We start from the raw sequence: 19,469 nt of genomic DNA, 5'->3' as shown, positions 1-19,469 counted from the left end.
GGGCATTTTAACACTGGTGTCTATGGGGACTGCTTTGCTTTGGAGCCAGCGTCAAGTGGCCATTTATGGAACTGCAGTTTTTAGCACTTTGTGTCAGTTACATTTTTAACCCCCAGATGTTGCTGCTTAGTTGACCATTACTGCGCTGCTGTAAACAAAATCAGAATTGGTTACATCTGAACAAGAAAAAAAGTCACTTAATGAAACATCTTTTCACTTCAATGTTTTTATTTATCGCGCAACATAAAACAATATTGTGGGGTTTTTACCACATACACTATGTATTCACATAATACACCATACAGCTACAAAGAGAGAGAGACTGAACAAAAACACTTTTTTTTTTTTTACATACTGCATCCTTGACATGAAAATAAAGAACCAAGAACAATCCTAAAACTCAAAAGGGAATGTAGCTGCCAGTTGTGTGGGTTCATTTTTATTTTTTATATTTTTTAGTACGGGCCAGGGTCCAAGTCTCTATCCCAAATTTGGAGCATTAAATTAGGTGTTCAATAGATTTCTAAAAGTGGGCCACACACAGTGAAATGCATATGTATATTTATGTTTGCGTGTGTGCGTGTGTGTGTGTGAGAGAAAAAGACAAAATATACAAGGTGTGTTAAGAATAAGAGAGGGGTTGAGTAAAGGAAGTGCATGACCAGGGGAGGAAGAGGAAGGGAGGCAGTACACAATTGCTATTTTTGTATTGTTCAAATATCTTAGCATTCAGTTAACATGAACATGTACAACATACTCAAAAGATCATCTCAATAGCCTTTGGTACTTGCGCTGTACCAAATGTGAAACCCAGATAACAGTCTTCATATAATATGATTCTATATCTCATCCTAGTTTTAATGAGTTCAAGTACAATATTGAATGAATATTAATAATCAATGTATGTAATGTAATCAACTGTTTGAGTGCCCCCCTGCCCTCAAAAAGAGATGTAAATTTGTAGCATCGTAACAAAAGACTTTTCATAAAGTCAGCACCAGGGCAGCTTCCCATCCTGTGAAACTGCTTGAATCAAAAGTATACTTCTTTTGACATTCGAAGAGCTCAGAAAAATATTTGTGGTTATCATTTATCCCTCATATTTTTTTTTTACACAGTGAATTTTAAGGTGAAGCATCATAGCACCAGCTGACCGACGCCCCCCATCTCAGTACGTGCTTGGCAGGAGGCGCCTCTCATGAGAACCAACCACCAAACTCTTGAAACATTTAGAAATTTACAAAGTTATTAAGATATCATGTACACCGTATCCTCAGCACCCATTGTTAGGCAAGTGTGTGTGTGTGTGTGTGTGTGTGTGTGTGTGTGTGTGTGTGTGTGTGTAAGTAATGTGGGCCATGCATTATGGTTAAAATGGGCTGTTACTGTACTAGTCCCAGCCCCTGCACCAGTTCAACTACTGTTGGTCATGATGTGTGTATCATATGATTCATTACAAACTAAAGACACGGTGTGTTCACTAGGGGCGTCATGATTTTTATGCCAAGTTCATACTTACTATTATGAGAACTAGAATAGATAATGATAGATACATCTAAACAAGCAGGGAGGCAGTCTCTTACCTGATAGTCTAAGACAACTGACAAAGATTGCTGGGCTATTACTCGCTAAAACGTTGCCCACTGATTCGACTCAGACTGGCTCTGCAACTACCGGTTATGTTCCTAAACATCTCCCCTTCAGATGTGGTTCTGCACACGATCTGTTGTAAATTTATAAAGGGCAACTCTGCTGATACTGAAGGAATAGTTCACCATTTTGGGAAATATGAGACTGATGAGAAAATCAATACCACTGTCATTTCTGTGTGCTAAATATGAAGTTATAGTTAGCTTAGGAGTTAGCTTAGCGAAAATGGGGAAACAGGGAAAATATGCCTACTAGCACTTCCAAACTGCTTAATCTATACAGAAAACAACTTTACAGAAGTTTATGTGACACGAGTTGGGTTTCCATCCAAATGTCGTGCAATTTTTTAGAAAATCGGCAAAAGAAAATCTGCATGTTTGTGCTTTTCAAACCACTACTGTTATGCTATTACTGGGAGTCGGTTTATCAATAAAAGCAGTGGGTGGTGCTGATTCTCCAGTCAGGTGCAACTGCAGAAGAGGGCACCATGAGATGATCTCATTATAAGAGCACCAGTCAAACCTCAAATGAAGTAAAACAATGTATAATAATGAAGAGGACAATGGAAATAAGGACCAAGTAATGTTTAAGCTAACTGCCCTGTGTGCATACATAAGCATGTTAAAAGCCATCCGGAGATGACGAAGAGAGCTTGCAGTGACGGTATGTCATGATTATATGTCATTTTTCCCGGATGGAAATGCACCTAGTGTCTATGCTGGGAGCAGTGATGGCCTGCAGTCTCTGCTGGTTGGCTGGTTACCTGGAAGAAATAGCCTGGCATATAACCGCCATAAAACCACAACCTCGTGTTTAGAATTTGGATTTCAAACAGATTAAATAAATAAGATATAATATGCTAGCAGGCTTTAGAGGTGCTGGTGGGTGGACTTTTCTAGCTGTTGACAGAGCCTAGCTAGCTAAGCTATCAGAGGCTGCGGGCTCCAGCTAGATATTTAGCATACAGACATGACAGTGGTGTCAATCTAACTCTTGGCAAGAAAGCAAATAAGCATTTTACCTGTAATGTCAAACTATTCCATTAAACAACAAACAGCCCATATTGGGTTTATGGCTACCATTTTAGATATGTCCTTAGCTTACTGCCAATTAGATCACTGTTGTTGACTAAAAAAAATTGAAGTTGATTAAAAAGATGAAATTTAAGTGTTTGCCTTGGGTTGTTGACACCTGCTGTTAAATGTCAAAACGATTTGCTGTCGAGCAGACAAGCTTTTCTAAAACTCTTAAATTCATATTTTTTTATGAGGTTTTGATCAGTGCACTGCAAAACAGGGGATCCTCCAGTTATTTTGACTGTCAGTGAGTAAGTAAGAAGTGTGGTTTCATGTTCCATAATCGGGCTAATGAATTTGTCTTTAGAGAGTGAAAAGTCTCTGTCAGTTACATGCTGACAAGGGGTACAGTACTTACGAAAGCAAAACAGCAGTGTTACTAAGCACACATTTACACACAACACATCGGGACCAAGTGTTGTTTACTGTTGGGGGCTGTCAGAGACTTCAAAACACCCCCTTGTCATTCATGGTTTAGTTACTATCCTCACCAGTTAAATAATCTTACCTAAATATTTTAATATTTACATTTTTTTTTATCTCTCTCTTGAGAAAAAAACAAAACAAAAAACTAAGCTTCAAGTTGTCAATAATCGGCTCTTTCTTTTTGTCATTAAAATCAAGATTAAAAGTGCTTTTATAAATCTTTTCTTCTCTATGTACAATTTGTATTAGCTATATAAAAAAGAGGAAAAAAAACAATAACATCAAAGACAATCATTATCATCATCACCATGTAGTAATAAATAAGAGTAAAAAAAACAAAGCAGGTTAAAATGAGTGTGGAGATCTAGAGCACACAAAGGGACATATGCTTGATTCTCTGCCCTCAGTAGCAAGTTGTGATTGTGACCAGTGTCTCTACAGCGTGAGGTAGAGAGCTGGAGACCCTCAGGAGAGGTAACAGGGTCTTTCACAGATGACCGGGGCCTTGACCCAAACAACCACCCAGCAGCCAGGAGTCAGCCTTTATCCAATTATCTAGTAGCTCATTTTCATTTTCGGCACATGTTGCAAGTCAGCCATGTCACCGCTTGAATGAATCATTCAGTCACATGGTTGATGCCTAAAAACAAAAAGGAGTGATTCACGGGATTCTGTCAGGGCTGTTAAATAGTCTCTCTCTTTGGCTTTCCTCTTTCACGCACCCATGCATTCGAGTCATTTTCACACACTCACACACACAAAGTGAGAGATTCATTGATTCAGTGCACCTGCATTTGGAGCCAACTCCCAGATGCTACAGTCGTTTTCTCAAGGTCTCCCTTTAGCTCTCAGCACTATTGTTTTCTCTGTGAATGGGTTACCAACAGTGCACTGAGTGCCCTGTACAGTGTACTTTGTTTGAGACAAAACCACTTTGTCACAATAAACTGCAAAAGCACCTCAAAAGGGACCAGTTTTCGAAGCCCAGTGACAGAGCTGTGACCACAGGGCAGCCACTTTGATTGAGCTGGCTCTGTGGTGACAAGGTGTCTGCAGAAGGACACAGCTCCCTCTGCTCGAAGATGACAGCACCATGCAGAGGGAGGAGTGGGCCCTTCACAGTAAATCAAGTGTAATAGGAGAGCACCAGAGTGTGTGTGTGTGTAGGAGCACCAAAAGCATCTGCTGACTCAACACTGTTTCCCTCTGCTCAAACCCAGGACGGGCCTCCCTTAAGCATCTCCAGACTTCATTTACAAAGATCAATTTTACCTTAAGCTGCTTTGGTAAGGTCCCATCCATGGTCAGCAAACAGGGTGTGAGATCCCCCTCTATTGGCCATGGGTGGTTAATGCAGCACGGCAAGGCTCTACTGGCTTCTGAATGGATCTCAAGTGCTTGTAGGTTTGTTTTACACACCACTTTGAAAAGGCAGTCACTGCTGCCCTCTAGAGTTTACACTGGGAGATGCTCACCCCTACTTGAATGTTAAAGGAAGATGAAGTGTGCCACCTGTTCCATCTCTATGTGGTAATTGCAGACCTGGGTCAAAATGCATTTGCAAGAAGTATCACTTTAACCTCTGTGGAGTACCAGGTATGTGCAGTTACAGGAACACATGACAAGCAAAGGTAAGAATTTGGAAGATATTCCATTTAACTTCTCATTGCATGACAAATTTCCAGTCTTGAAGCAATAAATCTCATCATTCTGCTACTCCACATCGGTTGAAACAAACTCACTTGCTAATACTAGTTGAGCCAGATTAGACTTAGAGCACCTCAGTACAGCATCAAGTGCCATGAAGAGTAGCGGAATGGAAATTGATCAGAGCTGGAAGCTGAGCACCAGTCGAAAGCTGGAGGGGTGCAGGAGAGGAGGAGGAGCACGTCATCTAATGCCAAGAGAAGCACCCAATGGTTTCTTCAAATGTGGTTTAAAGGACAATTCCAATTATTTTTAACCTGGGCATGATCTACCTACTGTTTGTATCGTGATGCTTGGTTTTTCTTGATAATGTTAGAGTTCAGTTTGAGCCTTCTAGGGGCTCTGCGCAGTTACAAAATAAACCAAGCACTGCTCCTCAGCTGTACTCATGTAAACAAGCAGCCTCTAAATGGAAAAGTCCTTTAATGTGGTCTATTCTTACAGTGGCCACATTGAAAAGCTAACGTTTGTATCAGTGCAAATCCAACTTATAATTCTAATAAGCACCATACTGCTTTGACAACTGACTTTGGTAGCCCTGTTTTTCCTTCTTTCTTTTTTCCTGTTTTTCACCAGTTGTGTAGACAATAATAGAGTTTGTTCTATTTGTACATAATGCTGGGAGGCTGAAGTGCACTGATTACGCAAATACCAGATGCAGTATTTGTAAGCTGGAGGCAATAGAAAATCTAAAAATGGATGTTGGCAGGTTCCAGTACAGTGTTACTGTCTTCTGTGTATTAGACAGTAGTGCTGCTGTTGAATATGGTCAGCCTAGGCGATGAAAATGTGAACACAAAACCAGGGAATAGAGGCCCAGGTTGATCATAATTAAAATTACATTTTTATGGAGGGCTAAACTCCCTTCAAATAGGTACATACATATCTGTATATTGTCAAAATAGAAATAAATATTTGAGGCAAGCCTACTGGAAAGCCAATTTTATATGCGTACATATGATTACTGTGATATTGATTTGCTGTCTTGCCAGGCAGATAACGGCTCCTCCTCTAAGTACAGCTGGAAGATTGACAAGAACAAAGAAAATCAGAAACAGAAAAAAGGGTACACGTTTTCCAAACATGGAAAAAGCAATTGTCTGAGTCTGACTGACTCAGACTGATTGATTTAAAAAAATATATAACCAAAAACAATCACATCATTAATAATAACATTAATGAAAACAGCAATAATAAAAAACAAACAAGTCTTCATTATAATAATACCTGTAATAACAACATTGACAGTAACAATAGCAATCATAATAATATTGATAATAATAGCAATAATTAGAATCATTAAAATTCTATGAACAAGAAAAAGCAATGAAGTTCCTCTCCAGGGAAGAGAGAGGAAGAGCACCACAGGCAGTGTGTCTGAAGCCCAAACCACTGCCTGACATGAGGTAAAAAACAATAAAAATGTCCCCTCCTCCAAGGGGACTGCGGAGGGGGCAGGATGGAGAGATGCCAGACTGCGGGACGGCTGAGAGACATTCATCCTGCTCATTGCTCTCTCCAGCCCTCCACTGCACCACTCTGAAGCTATCAGTCTGTTTGTGTCTCTCTGACCTCAGACAAAGTGGCTGTAGGGGCCAGTGAGGCGGGTGAAGGCATAGGGAGACACAGTAACCATAGAGGAGGTGTGGAAGGTGGGGGCTAACCGCGTCACTGGCCCCTCCCTCTTGTCTTTAGATTGTCCAGGTCCTGGACTGGCACCTGCCACCGTAGCCCCCCACTTGCGTTTCTTCCCGAGGGCCTTGATGTCATCCTGTGAGAGGCCAAGAAGAGCTGCTTCCTGCTGCCGCTGAAGTGCTCGCTCTGCCAGCAGCTTCATTTTGGCCTCCCATATCGCCAGGCCGTGCCTGGGCTGGTTGAGGTTCTTGTGCTGGTAGAAGACCAGGGAGATGCGGGTGGGGTGGGAGCGATCAGGCCTTTTGAGTGGAGTGGTAGCATGTAGTTCCCGACGGGCACATTCAATCAGGATAGAGCCATGGGCTGGTGCCACCGCTACACCACCAATGTTGGGATCCAGGAAGTTGTGCTCGCTGTCAGACCACACCTCATCTTCTTCGTCCTCACAGCCCTTGGTGCTCTCAACGTCACTCTCCACTCGGCTGGGATTCCAGCAGGCCTGATTTGACTGCTGCAGGGCATCAGGGAAGAGGCGACCCTCAGGGGCAGGGGACGGGGTACTGCCTGCTAATGAACCTCCACAAGACTTCCAGGCCTTCTCTTGGAGCCCAAGGGGAGTGGAACACCGACTTTCCCCAGTCTTGGACCAGATCTTGTCAGGGTAGGCTCCTGCAGGATTGCTGTGCTTCAAACCAGGGCTGTATGCCGCAGGCCGCATGGCCCAAGCATTCGGCTGAGGACTAGGAGCAGGGCTGGCCCAGTGCCTGGGGGTGCCTGGACCTGGGGTGCCTGGACCTGGGGTGCCTGGACCCGGGGTGCCTGGACCCGGGGTGCCTGGCTGTGGTGTAACTGAGCGTGAGTGAGAGTTGCCAGGCTGTAGTGTACCATGGTGAGGGGTACTTGGGCGTGGGGTGGCAGGGCCTGTGGACAATTGGTGTATGTTACCTGGGAGCACTGTGCCTAAGTGAGGGGACGGAGATGGAGAAGGATGTACCTGGGGTGATGGCGATGGGGCAGGGGAAGCCATCAGGGCATTTGAGCCAGGGTAGGGTGTCCACTGCTGGGGGTAAGGAGAGGGCTGTCGCTGCTGGGGATGCTGGTGAAACTGCTGCTTGTCCGGGTTCAACAGCGAGACTTCAGGGCTTATTTTGGGGTTCAGGTGGCCTTCCCAGTTGTTGGATATGATACTTCCATTAAGCTTGTGCCCTGGCCAAGGCATAGGCTGGGGGGTGGTGCTAGGTGTGTTGGCACCAGCCTGGATCTGCGTTGTGCCTTCATTGACTGGCACATCCATAGGCTCCTGTTTGATGACTGGAGTGCCTCTGTTGGGGGGTTCAGAGCAGACAGAGGAAGGACGGGATTGGTTGTAGTCTGGAGGCTGGATGTAAGCGCTGTGGTTTGGTTGGTTGGCTTGCTCTGGGTGGTTCGGGTAGGACTGCGCCAGTCTGGCCTGAAGGCTCTGAATATCAGGCTTTGTGTCAACCTGGACAGCCTTGCTGCCTGCTTTGGGCAAAGAGCCATTTCGACCCTCATAGGTCCTCAGCTTAGGGGGGAAAAGTGCACTGGGGGGGTAGTTGTAGTAGCCATAGTGCATTGCGGGCAGATTGTGGTGGTAACCGTTTACTGGGTCTGGTGCATGGGGCTGGCCAGTTGGGGGGAGGCCTCCCCTTGCATAGTAGGCAGGGTGTGGATAGATGTTGTTGAACGGGTCTGCTACCTGCACAGGGTATCCATCTATTGATCCGTTGAAGGGCTCCTTCTTGATGATGGGCTTCACCTCTTGTTTTATAATTGCTGAATGACAAAGGAAAGTTAAATTACAAACTAAACTTCAAATGCAGTTCAGTTTTGTGACACACTAGTTGCAGGTCAGGGTTAAGGTAAATGCATTGAAAGCAAACAGGCAAGGTACCAAGACAAGCAATTTGAAATATAATTTACTTTACAGTCTGGATATGTGTTAAACATAATTATTAAGAGTGACAAAAAAAACAAACAAACAGTTAACCTTTATTGCCTTGGGGTTGAGGGGAACCGGTGACGCACATTTCAGTCTTGACCATAGTTTTCTCTGGCGTCTCCCCAGCCTGCTGCATGAGTTTATTTTTCTTCTTCTCCGAATTGGCCTTTTTGGCTTCCAGTCTGCGCTGTCGGCAGGACTTGGCAGGTTCCGGCAACTTACGCACCTCACGGCGGAAAGCTTGAAGCACCTGGATGGCTCCTGTCTGCATCTTGAGACGCTGGGTCTCCTCACTGCCAAACTCATCGGTCAGCGAGACCTTGTAAAGAGGCAACACATGGAGCTGCTCATCCTCAGGAATCCCTTTCAATGAACGGTTGTCCTCTTTAGTTAAAGTACACACCTAACAGAGAGAGGACGGGAGAGCAAGATGAAATGTCAACTATGTCATTGTCAAGGCACAAACCATCAACATTTGCCATTTAACTTACTCACACAAAAGACCAAGGTATTTTTTATTCACCTCAAAATATCCTAAAACACAAACTTGAGTGTCTGGTGAGTGATCTTACCACAGTGCAACCATTGTAGAGGTTGTGCTGGTCCTTGTGAGCGTGGGCACAGAAGTCCATGCAAGCAGTGACTCCAGAGAACGGCCGGCCTTCCTTCAAGCCCAGCCTGCAGTCTGGAGCTTTCGACTCTGACTGGCACTGAGGATGAAGAGGACAGGGATAACTTTATTTCCTTACATTTATCTGAGAAGGACACACAAACAGCAGTTGCTTTTTTGCCTTTCTTAAAGGCCGCACTTCACAGATGTGATATGCCATATTGAAAAAAAATAAATAAAAAATAGAGAAGTAGATTCTTTTCTGTTTCTCAGTCTTTGTGCAAACAGCCAAAGTTATGATGGTGTGGTGTACAGAACCACTCGTTGTGTATAAGGAAGATGACAAGTGTAGTTAGAGGGCACCATGAGGTTGGTGTTTACTGTGTGAAGACTGTGATGGATAATTGGCTGTATAACCAACCTGGTTACTGTAGGCCTGTGGTGCCAGCCTCTTGTACAAAGGAGCCACCTCAGTTGCCAGATGCTGGAAGTTATCCCTGAGTTTTTCCTCCTGATGAGCACAAACACAGATCAAAGGTCAAAACAAACACAAAGTCACAGAGCTATTAAGTGGCAGCTTAAAATTACTCAAGATGACAAATGTGACTTAACTCTAAGATAAAATAATGATCATAAAAAAAAAAAACCCTATACACACATCCTGCTATACAACAAGTGGCTCTGATGTGATGAGTACCTCTTCAGGGCGATCTCCTTGTAGCCTGAACTTGCGTGGCATTTTGCTTCGGGCGTACTTACAGCCATTAAAGTACATACTCCAAGAGCAGCCAAAGGAGAAAGAAGCACCACAAGTTTCACTGTCCTTGCCTTGACACGCACAGGTTCGACTGCAGGGGGAGACAGTGAGCACACTATTAACTTGAGGTATACAATATGTGTAATCCATGCATGGTTTATATCACATAAACACCATATTAGGCCGAGTGAATATAAAAATGTAGCAGATGAGGAGGTGGTGCATTAACATGGTTACAGGCTCTTAGAAGCGTCATAATACAAATATCTTTTTTGTATTACATTTATACACTGTTTATCTTTCTTTTTTTTCTCTGTTGTATTTGAGTCCATATTTTGAAAATGACTGAAATAAACTAACTTACTAAACTATTTGTAGCACAGACATAAAATCTGACCTACTGACGTGCCATCAGTTACTAAGGTAATGCAGTTTATAGTATATAACTAGTTTAACAACAAAGAGGCTTCTAGGAATGAATAACACTGTGTTCACACTAACATTGACACAGAAACAGTACGGCCAGCTACATTACTGTCGAAGCGCTGTTGAAGTGTTGTTTAATCATTTGTTTGTTGATGTAGTTCATATGTCGTCGACTAATGTGTGTCTGCTACTTGCAACAATGCACCTCAATTTTTCATCTACAGTTTGTATTTGTCAAATAAAAATCTATCCTTTTGATTAACGTCTAAGCCCCATCTTTACATCACATATCACTGCTCCATTGCATCCCTGTGTGCACTGCAAATCAGCTAACTTAGCTAAACAACACAGCACCACAGCTGGTAACAAAAAACATGATTGGTTGATGCTTCACCGTGTCATTGGAGCACTGAAAAAAAAGTTGAGGCCACCTCAGTTTTGATTTGAAGTGCATTACACCCATCATGCAGTAACAAGTGTTGGGTGTCAGTTTGAGGCTTCATTTCAACAGCCTCCATTGAAATTGATTTGTAGCCTGTTCCTTGTAGTATGAACACAGCAAAGACTTAATTTATAAATCCAGATAGCAAATAGTGGCTATGTTTAAGCCATGTTAAACAAGGGTGTGCCAGCATTCATTTATAGCTTATTGTGGCAATAGGATGTATGTTTTTGTGTTTACACACATTATTTGGCTTAAATTTAGCTTCATGCCTCTGGAGTACTTTTCCATGTCATGGATGCTCACACGAGCACAGACTAGGGCAATCAACCTCCACCTGATTCATCCATTAAACCAACAATCTTTTCAGCATATTCTCAATAATGTCATAAGTCCTCCTAAAAGACGACTTGAGATCAAATTATTTAACGCTTGTTTGGAAAAAAAACTCATACAGGTACAGTGAAGGTGCAGCAAAACAATATAATGATGGAATACATAAAACCTGTCACCTCTCTGCACATTCACAAACGTGTATGTTAGAAAACAAGTGTCAAAGAGCAACCATCAGCCACTCACTCATCATTGAGGCCACAGCGTCGGCTGGTGGGGTTGCCATATTTGGTGAGGGTGCAACTGAGCTCGCTGTACAGCTTGTCAGCCAGGGCCCTCGGGACACCTTCCCAGGCCAAAATGAGGATGATGATGACAGCGTTGGCACAGTGGTGGCCTGCACGCTGACGCACCAGACACAGCAGCTTTTCTGTATCGCTGGCACGACGGATCACCTGATAGGAAACACAGCGCATCATTATTTATTGTTACTCATCCAGGAAAGGTTAGGTAAACACCCGGGCTCTTAACTAGTAACTCCTTAATTTATGCTCGCTATGTTCCACTGCTCTGATTGTAACACAGAATTACATCATCGCAACCAAAAGGACCTGCTCCCAAACCTCCTGTTGTCTAATTCTGTTATGAAGGAATCTGAAATCATTAGTGCATAAAAAGCAGTTGCCTTTATATGTCTGATGCTTTTTAATACTGAACCAGACACACTGACAAACAGTGAAAGTTACACTGCATTTTGAAGGGATATTTTACACCTGTACTGAAATATGACCTGCTGTGGTGTCTGGATACCAGTCCCAAGTCTGCATGTAATGTTATAGGTTAAATCAATTTAGCTGGAGAGACTTGTACTATAAAAAATATACTAGTGCTCAAAAAATATAAATGTCCAATGTTTTGCCTCTCAAAACGGTAATATCTGATCCCTCACAACAGTTGAAAGATGAATGTCTTTTGATAAATGCAAGCCTGCTCATTTTTACTTTTACTATCTTTACAGCCTTTCTCTTTCTGTCTCCAACACACACACACACACACACACACACACACACACACACACACACACACACATACACACACCCTCCCTCAGTAGGATGGCTGTTTTGAATCCATAAAGTCATTAGCAGGATGTGTCAGGGGTGACACAGGAGGGGAGGCAGGCCAGTTGTTACAGAGTGAGACCTCCTACTTATTTACTCACTGTGGGTGACAAACTTGGCAAGGTGTCTCCCCAGGACCCTTCATTATACACTCAGACACACACACACACACACACACACACACTGCATAAATCCATTGTTGATTGGCTGTCATTGCTGTCAGGTGGGACAAAAGTCCAAAAGCATCTTTTTTCTTTCTCTCACTTCACAATCACCAACACAATCAGGCTTTGACTGAGTTGTTGACAGACTGTCAAAAATGTTATTTTTTGAGTCACAGGCTGTTCTTCTCAAAAGTAATCTTAAAGCTGTAGTTGGTAACTTTTATAAAAAATAACTTGTTGTCATATTTGCTGAAACTGTCACTTCATCGACCCAGTAGTATATGAGCGAGATAATCTGTGAATAAAATCATAGCTCTGCTCCTCCTCGTAGTGCTTCTGATGGCATTTACAAGAATCCATCGCACATCAATAAAAACAACAAATCAAAGCCGAGAACAGCTGTCAATCATATCAGTCACAGCTTGTGAACTGTGGTCAAACTGCCAAACTAGGCAGTGCTGATCACATTTAAATTAAGATTTTGTTACTGCATTGCCTATTTCTATATTTTAGTGTACTGTTTAGCTGTAAAATGAGAGCATCCGTGACCTGGCCGCCATGTTAGTAACCAGACCAACTATCTCATTTTACATGTGTGGTTGTTTTACTTAGGCCATGGTAGATTCTAGCAAATGCAATCAGAAGCACAACAAGGAGGCGGAGGAACCTGATTTTTTCCACAGATTATCATGCACTACTTTCTGGATTAAGTGGCAGTTTATGCAAATATGACAAAATATATTTTTATAGAAAATACTACCTGTGTCTTAAATAAAAGGAAAAAGAGGACACCGTGAGAATACCAAGTCTCAAGACTATTGCTCTCTATCTTATTGCAGTCATCTGTGTCAAAGGCTCTTTCAAAACTTTAAACACATGACAGCTGTGATGTGACAATTATGCTACTTACCCACTTAGCAATTGGACATCCTCGTGAGCTCTTTCCTTCTCTGCCTGTGTACACCACCTTCTCAATCCGGATGGCATCCCCCTTCTCTCCATACCTACACAAGAGGAGAAACAGCTTAGCTCTTTTCATGTTCATCCACTTGAACAGTTGGTGTTTGGAGCCAGATCTCCTCACATCAGATCGTCCTGATGCCTGACTTTATGGCTCTGACACACCAAGCTAACAATCAAGTGGCCTAAACCTAAACACACACTGTTGTCTTTCACTGAATTAGCTGTCTGACTGATCACTTGCACAGGAAAAGTGCAGATTTACCTATTTACTGATCAGAACAATCTGACAACTCAAATTAAACATGCTCAGTTGGCTAAATGGTTGCTGATACAGGTCAACTAGTACCACTCAATAACAGCGATAGCTGTAATAGGAGACACAGTCCTGTTGTGTGGAAGTTAATGATTTCTTTCTGTCATCATTAACCTCATCAAGAGAGTTTTCTCTGTTTATGCCACATATTGCTTTTGCCTGTGTTGCTCTGAATCTGTTATTTTTGTAGTCTCTGGGAGTTGTAGTGTATGTCAACTCTGACAAAGACAGGCCAACCTCAGCAGCACTGGCTTATGAGGAGTGTTCACAAGGCTCTGCTGAGATTCACACAGGCACGGCAGAGCAAACCAGAACCCACTAGCCTCGACACAATGCCAGCCAGAGGGCCCTCACCTGGAAATATTTCTGTGTTGGTGTTTGTGTCCGTGTGTATGCACGAGATTATTTTGTGAACACACAAAATCTATTTTGATTTGTTTTGTTCTGTGTGTTTGTCTGTGAACACCTGCTTAAGTAAATAATGGACTACTGAGAGATTACATAACCGTAGTCCTAATGGTGCATGTGTCTATTTCTGCAGGTCTGTTGGTAGAGTGATGGGGTGTATAGGAGGGGGGAGGGGTCAGAGGTTGCGTAGGGGTCAGGATAGGTCATCAGAACTTGTCAGAGGTCTGCTTGTGGCCCATATCAGGTCTCCTGCTTGCTTGATACCTGCTATTGTGAAAACGTCAGCCCTGAGCAGAACTGATGTGACAGTGAGCACAAGAGGCTCCTGATGAATAGGAATCACCCTGAAGTGGCTCAGAGAGTGGGAGTGAAGTGGGCTCTGTCACCACAGGGGTGGCCTGCTGGGGTCAGGCCTGGGTCAAAGGTCAGCTACAGACATTGGGGCCTTAACATCTATGTCATCTCTCACACAACAGAAAGTGGTCTTTGGCCCAACTTCCCACCCTTACTCAACTTGTGTTCTCCAGGGACTAATGACTATTGAAATCCAGACTCTCTGAATAAAAGCCAAATGTGTGCCTCAGTACACTATTCAGTACTGTTAATATGAGGCATAACACAATGAGGCATCCGGTAATAAAAGGTTACACAAAGTACAATGTCTATATGCAGTCTGGGGTTACAAGTAACAGACTCCACGAGACATTATCAGAATGGGTATGGAAAAACACTAATTCTTGAAGATAAACTATGCAGGATTTCCCTTAAAAACAATGTACAAACTCAGACAGAGTCTAGTGGGTCAACAATCATGAATGACCTACTAGGAGTATGCTTTTCTGCAAAGACTCTGCCTATATTTTCTGATTTTCTTCTTATTGTCTGTGTTTGAGTTGTTTATGGATGTGTACCCCATAATGCTCAGGTGAGGCCGGGGCTTTACAAAAAGGTAATGACTAGGTAGCAGACCGTCAGCAGCTGGCATCTAAGAGACACAGTGCTGAAAAAACACAAATATAGCAAGGCAAATGCCAACCAAGACTAAATCTTGTGTTGGCTTATTTTTGTCACTTTCACTGGCCAGCATGTTTACAAACAGTAACTGATCCTGCATAGTATACCTTTAAAATCTGCTGATCACCTTTGATCAGTGTTATGTTATAGTAAGATAGCTCAACAATAATTTAATGATTTACTTCTGCTGGGTATCGGTACTCGATACATTAAGGTATCAACCAAAATAACCCAGCAAGTAAAATCAAAACAGTCCAACAAAACTTGCATTGATCCTTTTTTTGTAGCCAGATCTAGAAAAAAATGACTATTTGCATTTTCACAGCCAATCACCGCAAGTGTTCTGTAATTGCGTGTGCTGGGTGATGTCATCGAAACTTTCAAAAGAACAGCTATTCTACACGGCACTCCATTCACATACCCTGGTATAGAATGAAGTACTCCATTAGTATCAATATCACTTTAATGGTACCAGTTTAGTAATTTTTTAAACAATACCCAGCCCTATGATTTCTAGAGGCTGTGGCTTCACTTTGGTTATCAAAATCACCAGCTGGGGAGCTCTCTGCTGTTCCTTCCAAAATTGACTAAATACTAATCCTATGAAGATCAAACTGCTCAACTCAATCTGTCTTTTTATTACCAAGTCTGCTGATGTGTTGCAGACAAAGTAACAACAGCTTATTAAATTGGTTTGATGAGAATGTCCGGTTATTACTGTGTATGTGACATGACTGACATTAAATTCCTGATTGCTAATGCTAAATGTCATCTGCTTTCTTGTTTATTGCACATAGATTTTACCTTCAATTTCACAGGGAGATTATTTGTTTACAGTAATTTGAGGTTTCAAACTGAGGGAATTCAGCTTCGTTTATACATTACAGTTTTTCTCAATTGCTAAAACACTAAACCCTATTGTCTGAACCAAATGCTCAGTTGCCTGAACCCACTGATTGAATCAGTCACTCTTTTGGCAAAACCATAAGCACTTTTCACCTGTTTAGACACAACTTGCCAACACATTTTCATTGTGATGCACCTGTGTCGCATAATGGTGAGCACAGGTGGCAAAAGTCAAACACAATTAAAGCACAGGTGTCACCGGTTGAACACAACAACTCAAAATCACACTTGTGGCTAATGATGCGAAGGAACATATATAAGCCAGTTCAGAGAGCACTGGTTAGGAGCATCCCATCTATGTTGTTGTTTGGGACAATGTGAGTTTTCACAGAGCCCTCCAGGTTAGAGAGTGGTTCAATATGAACCAAGGTTTTATCAATCTTTGCCTTCCACCGTACTCCCCTTTCCTGAACCCCATTGAAGAATTCTTCTCCTCATGGCGGTGGAAGGTATATGAACGCCAACCTTACACCAGGGTAAATCTCCTGCAAGCCATGGAACTAGCCTGTGGTGACATAGGTGTGGAGGCATGCCAAGCCTGGATACGGCATGCAAAGGGTTTTTTCCCCCGTTGCCTGGCCAGACAAAATGTGGCCTGTGATGTTGATGAAGTCCTGTGGCCTGACCCAGTACGGAGAAATGATGCTGTGGCTGAGTAATGCACTTCTCATTTGTATATTTTTGTACATTATTTTTATGTAGGCTTACTGTATACAAGTGCTAAAGCACTTGTGCACAAGATTTCTGTTTGTTTTTGTACTGTACAAGTGCTACGTGTAAATGCACAGGATTTCTGTTTTTTGTACTTTTTTTTTTTTACTATGTACAAGTACTGAATGCACAGGTTTTTTGTTTTGCAACATGCATTTAGCCTACAGTGAACAATAAACATTTATTTCTACAGCTTCATGTCCTGAGCATTGTGTTTTCTATTTTTCTATGTAGTGTTTAGTGACTGCTCAGTAGTGTTTTTAATTTTGGTTGACTTGGGGCACGATTTGACAACATAGTTCAGTTTTGAGCACAGATTGAACTGTTTTGAGGTGAAAGTTTGGTTTTGCAAAAAGAGTCTGAGGTTTTGTGAATGTAGCTTGAAAATTGGGTTTTGTGTTCACAGTTTAGAGAAAAGGAGAGCAGCTTTCCAGAAATGTGTCTTAGCAATTGAGAAAAACTGTATTTGCATTCAAAACATCAATTCCCAGCCTTAATTAATTCTGAGGACTGTTACATAACATAAATAACTGATGCTGACATTAGTGCAAAAATAACGCGCCATTGCTATCATACTTACTGTAATACTAAAATTTTTATTTGTCTCTTCATTCCTCCCTTCTGTCTGTCTTCCTGTCTTATCTTTCACTGTCTCCCTCTCTCTGATTGGATTTATATCCTCCCTCATTCCTCTCATTCTCAGCTATCATCTGCTGCTACCCCTGTGCTTTTTCCTCTGCCTCTGATATGCTGATGATGCTGATATTTCCTGTTTCTCCTACTGGATTCTGGGTCACGGATTCCCTGAGGACAAAATGTGAGGAGGAGAGAAGGTGGAGAGAGAGGAGGAGGAGGGAGAGGCAGAGAAAGCAAGAGCATATAGGAGGAAGAGAAGAGAAGAGAAGAGAAGAGAAGAGAAGAGAAGAGAAGAGAAGAGAAGAGAAGAGAAGAGAAGAGAAGGCTCACCTCATCTCCATCAGGTCTCGTATGGAAGCTACAGTAGGTCCAGATCCCAGGTGATTGTAGTAGGGCCCTTCATCTTTCTCCAGGATTTGTTCTAGAAAGAGACAATAGAGGTTAAACAAACAGCACATAACTGGACCTGAAAAAGACTTATGGCAAATTCCACACCAAAATGTACACAATTATTCCCAATATACAACAGGTTAGCGATGATACTGTATGTATTCTCCCACTCGAGCTGTACTGCATATTACAACTAACTCTGTGATTAACACTTGAGTTTATGTAAATAGAGCTATCATTATTTAGTCTGATTGTTCTATCATTTTAAGATAATACAAGTATTAATACTACATGTGCGCTACATTATGATTCATTTTCAACTTCCTTATCTTACACTCAGATAAGAAGTGAAGCGAATTTGAGTCTCTGTACTTACATGTGTTTTGCTGCTTGACTTAAACAGAACTGTCCAATAAGAAAGCAGCGGGTGCTGCGGTTGCAGCCATTATCATGTACTGTTTTATATGGATATATTTCTTCTAAAGTCTCTTCTCAAATTGTAGAATGACAGCAAAGAGATTATGTGAAACTATACTTTTGCATAAAGTAGTGTTTTACTGCTGGAAAGATGGTCTTTCCATAAAACTGGGCTGTCTACGCAGTAAATAGACACAAATACTTCTGAAATTGGTGCTATGTGATCTGTGAAAACAGAGAAAAAGAGCTGTGGCATTTACTTTTGCTCAAGAGGTAGAAACCCTGCAACTACCAGAATGCAATGCGCTGCACCAGACAAATAAACGCTCCCAGTGGTGGGTGAAGTATTGCGAGCTTGGCTGTATTGACACAAGAAACAACATGGTGGTCAGCTGGATACAAAAAAAACTTAAATCACAGTTAAGCAGTTAAGCATTAAGCTGGTTTATAATTAAACAGTACTGCTTAGTTTCACAGTTTGATCTCATTTTTTCAGCCTCCATTTTTACAATACAGGAAACAGCCTGCCTCATGAAATTCTTCTATTACAGCCAAACAATGCACTAAAATATATTTCTGAAGACATTTTAGATGAGAAATAGGCAATGCTGTGACAGAAACTTGGTTTATATTTGATACGCACTGTCTAGTTTACCACAGTTCATTTAAACATACTCTCTACAATGTTATAATATGTTATATAATAATATAATATGATAAGCTGGTTGAAAATCGGCAAAGTATCTCTTCCACTATATACCACGTACAAGGACATAATATTTGCAGCAACATTATCAGCAGTGTGACCCAAATTACATTGATCAAATAAATAATTTCTCTGCTTCACATCCTTATTTACTAGCTCCTGGATAGAGTCCTGCTTGAAGCTGGGGGTAAATGTCTCACTCAGACTATTTAACAGTAAAAGTCCTTTGACTTCAGTCAAGAATGAAGTTTCTTTGCATATAATCACATTCCAGCTGTTACAGAGTTTTGTTTAAAAAAATAATCAGAGGTGTGTGTATTGATGTATTTTTGGAAAAACTACAAAGACATCCTCTTTGTAGCTGAAGTCAACTCAACTATGAGCAGCGTGAGAATGTGCAACTGATTGCAACATCCAGTTCACACAAACATATGAGCACACAGACAGTGGGCTGTGACTGCAGGGTGTGGTGTGTGTGTGTGGAGACATTTTGTAAAGCAGAAGCTTTTGAGGTAGTGATGAATGACTCAGTTTGCGTGAGTGTTATGAGGGAGGAAGGGTGTGTCTGTGTGGGGGCTGTGTACATCTGTGTTTATGTTGTGTATGAGTGTGTGTATATGTGTGCGTGAGTGCATTTGACCATTGTCTGACATACATCTGTGGCTGTAAACCACGTCCTATGACTTCACTGCTAATATCTG

The 19,469-nt window shown here is 42.0% G+C and overlaps 1 protein-coding gene across 6 annotated transcripts in view; it reads right to left on the bottom strand.

Moving 5' to 3' along the window:
• Nucleotides 1-210: 210 nt before the first annotated feature.
• tet3 (tet methylcytosine dioxygenase 3) overlaps nt 211-19,469 on the bottom strand; it is a 55,756-nt gene continuing 36,497 nt past the window's right edge. For all 6 annotated transcript variants that reach the window (XM_049577772.1, XM_049577776.1, XM_049577773.1 and 3 more), the window contains 8 exons: nt 17,586-17,676; nt 13,215-13,308; nt 11,269-11,477; nt 9,762-9,912; nt 9,486-9,575; nt 9,027-9,164; nt 8,503-8,857; nt 211-8,288 (listed from right to left, as the gene is read on the bottom strand). In XM_049577772.1, coding sequence (XP_049433729.1) covers nt 6,433-8,288; nt 8,503-8,857; nt 9,027-9,164; nt 9,486-9,575; nt 9,762-9,912; nt 11,269-11,477; nt 13,215-13,308; nt 17,586-17,676 — 2,984 coding nt within the window. In that variant the 3' untranslated portion in view covers nt 211-6,432. The remainder of the gene's footprint in view (nt 8,289-8,502; nt 8,858-9,026; nt 9,165-9,485; nt 9,576-9,761; nt 9,913-11,268; nt 11,478-13,214; nt 13,309-17,585; nt 17,677-19,469) is intronic.

This window comes from Epinephelus fuscoguttatus, linkage group LG6 (assembly GCF_011397635.1).
Source record: "Epinephelus fuscoguttatus linkage group LG6, E.fuscoguttatus.final_Chr_v1".
Lineage (NCBI taxonomy): Eukaryota > Metazoa > Chordata > Actinopteri > Perciformes > Serranidae > Epinephelus > Epinephelus fuscoguttatus.
The sequence above is the reverse complement of the archived record's forward strand: the minus strand, read 5'-3'. Positions and strand labels throughout refer to the sequence as shown.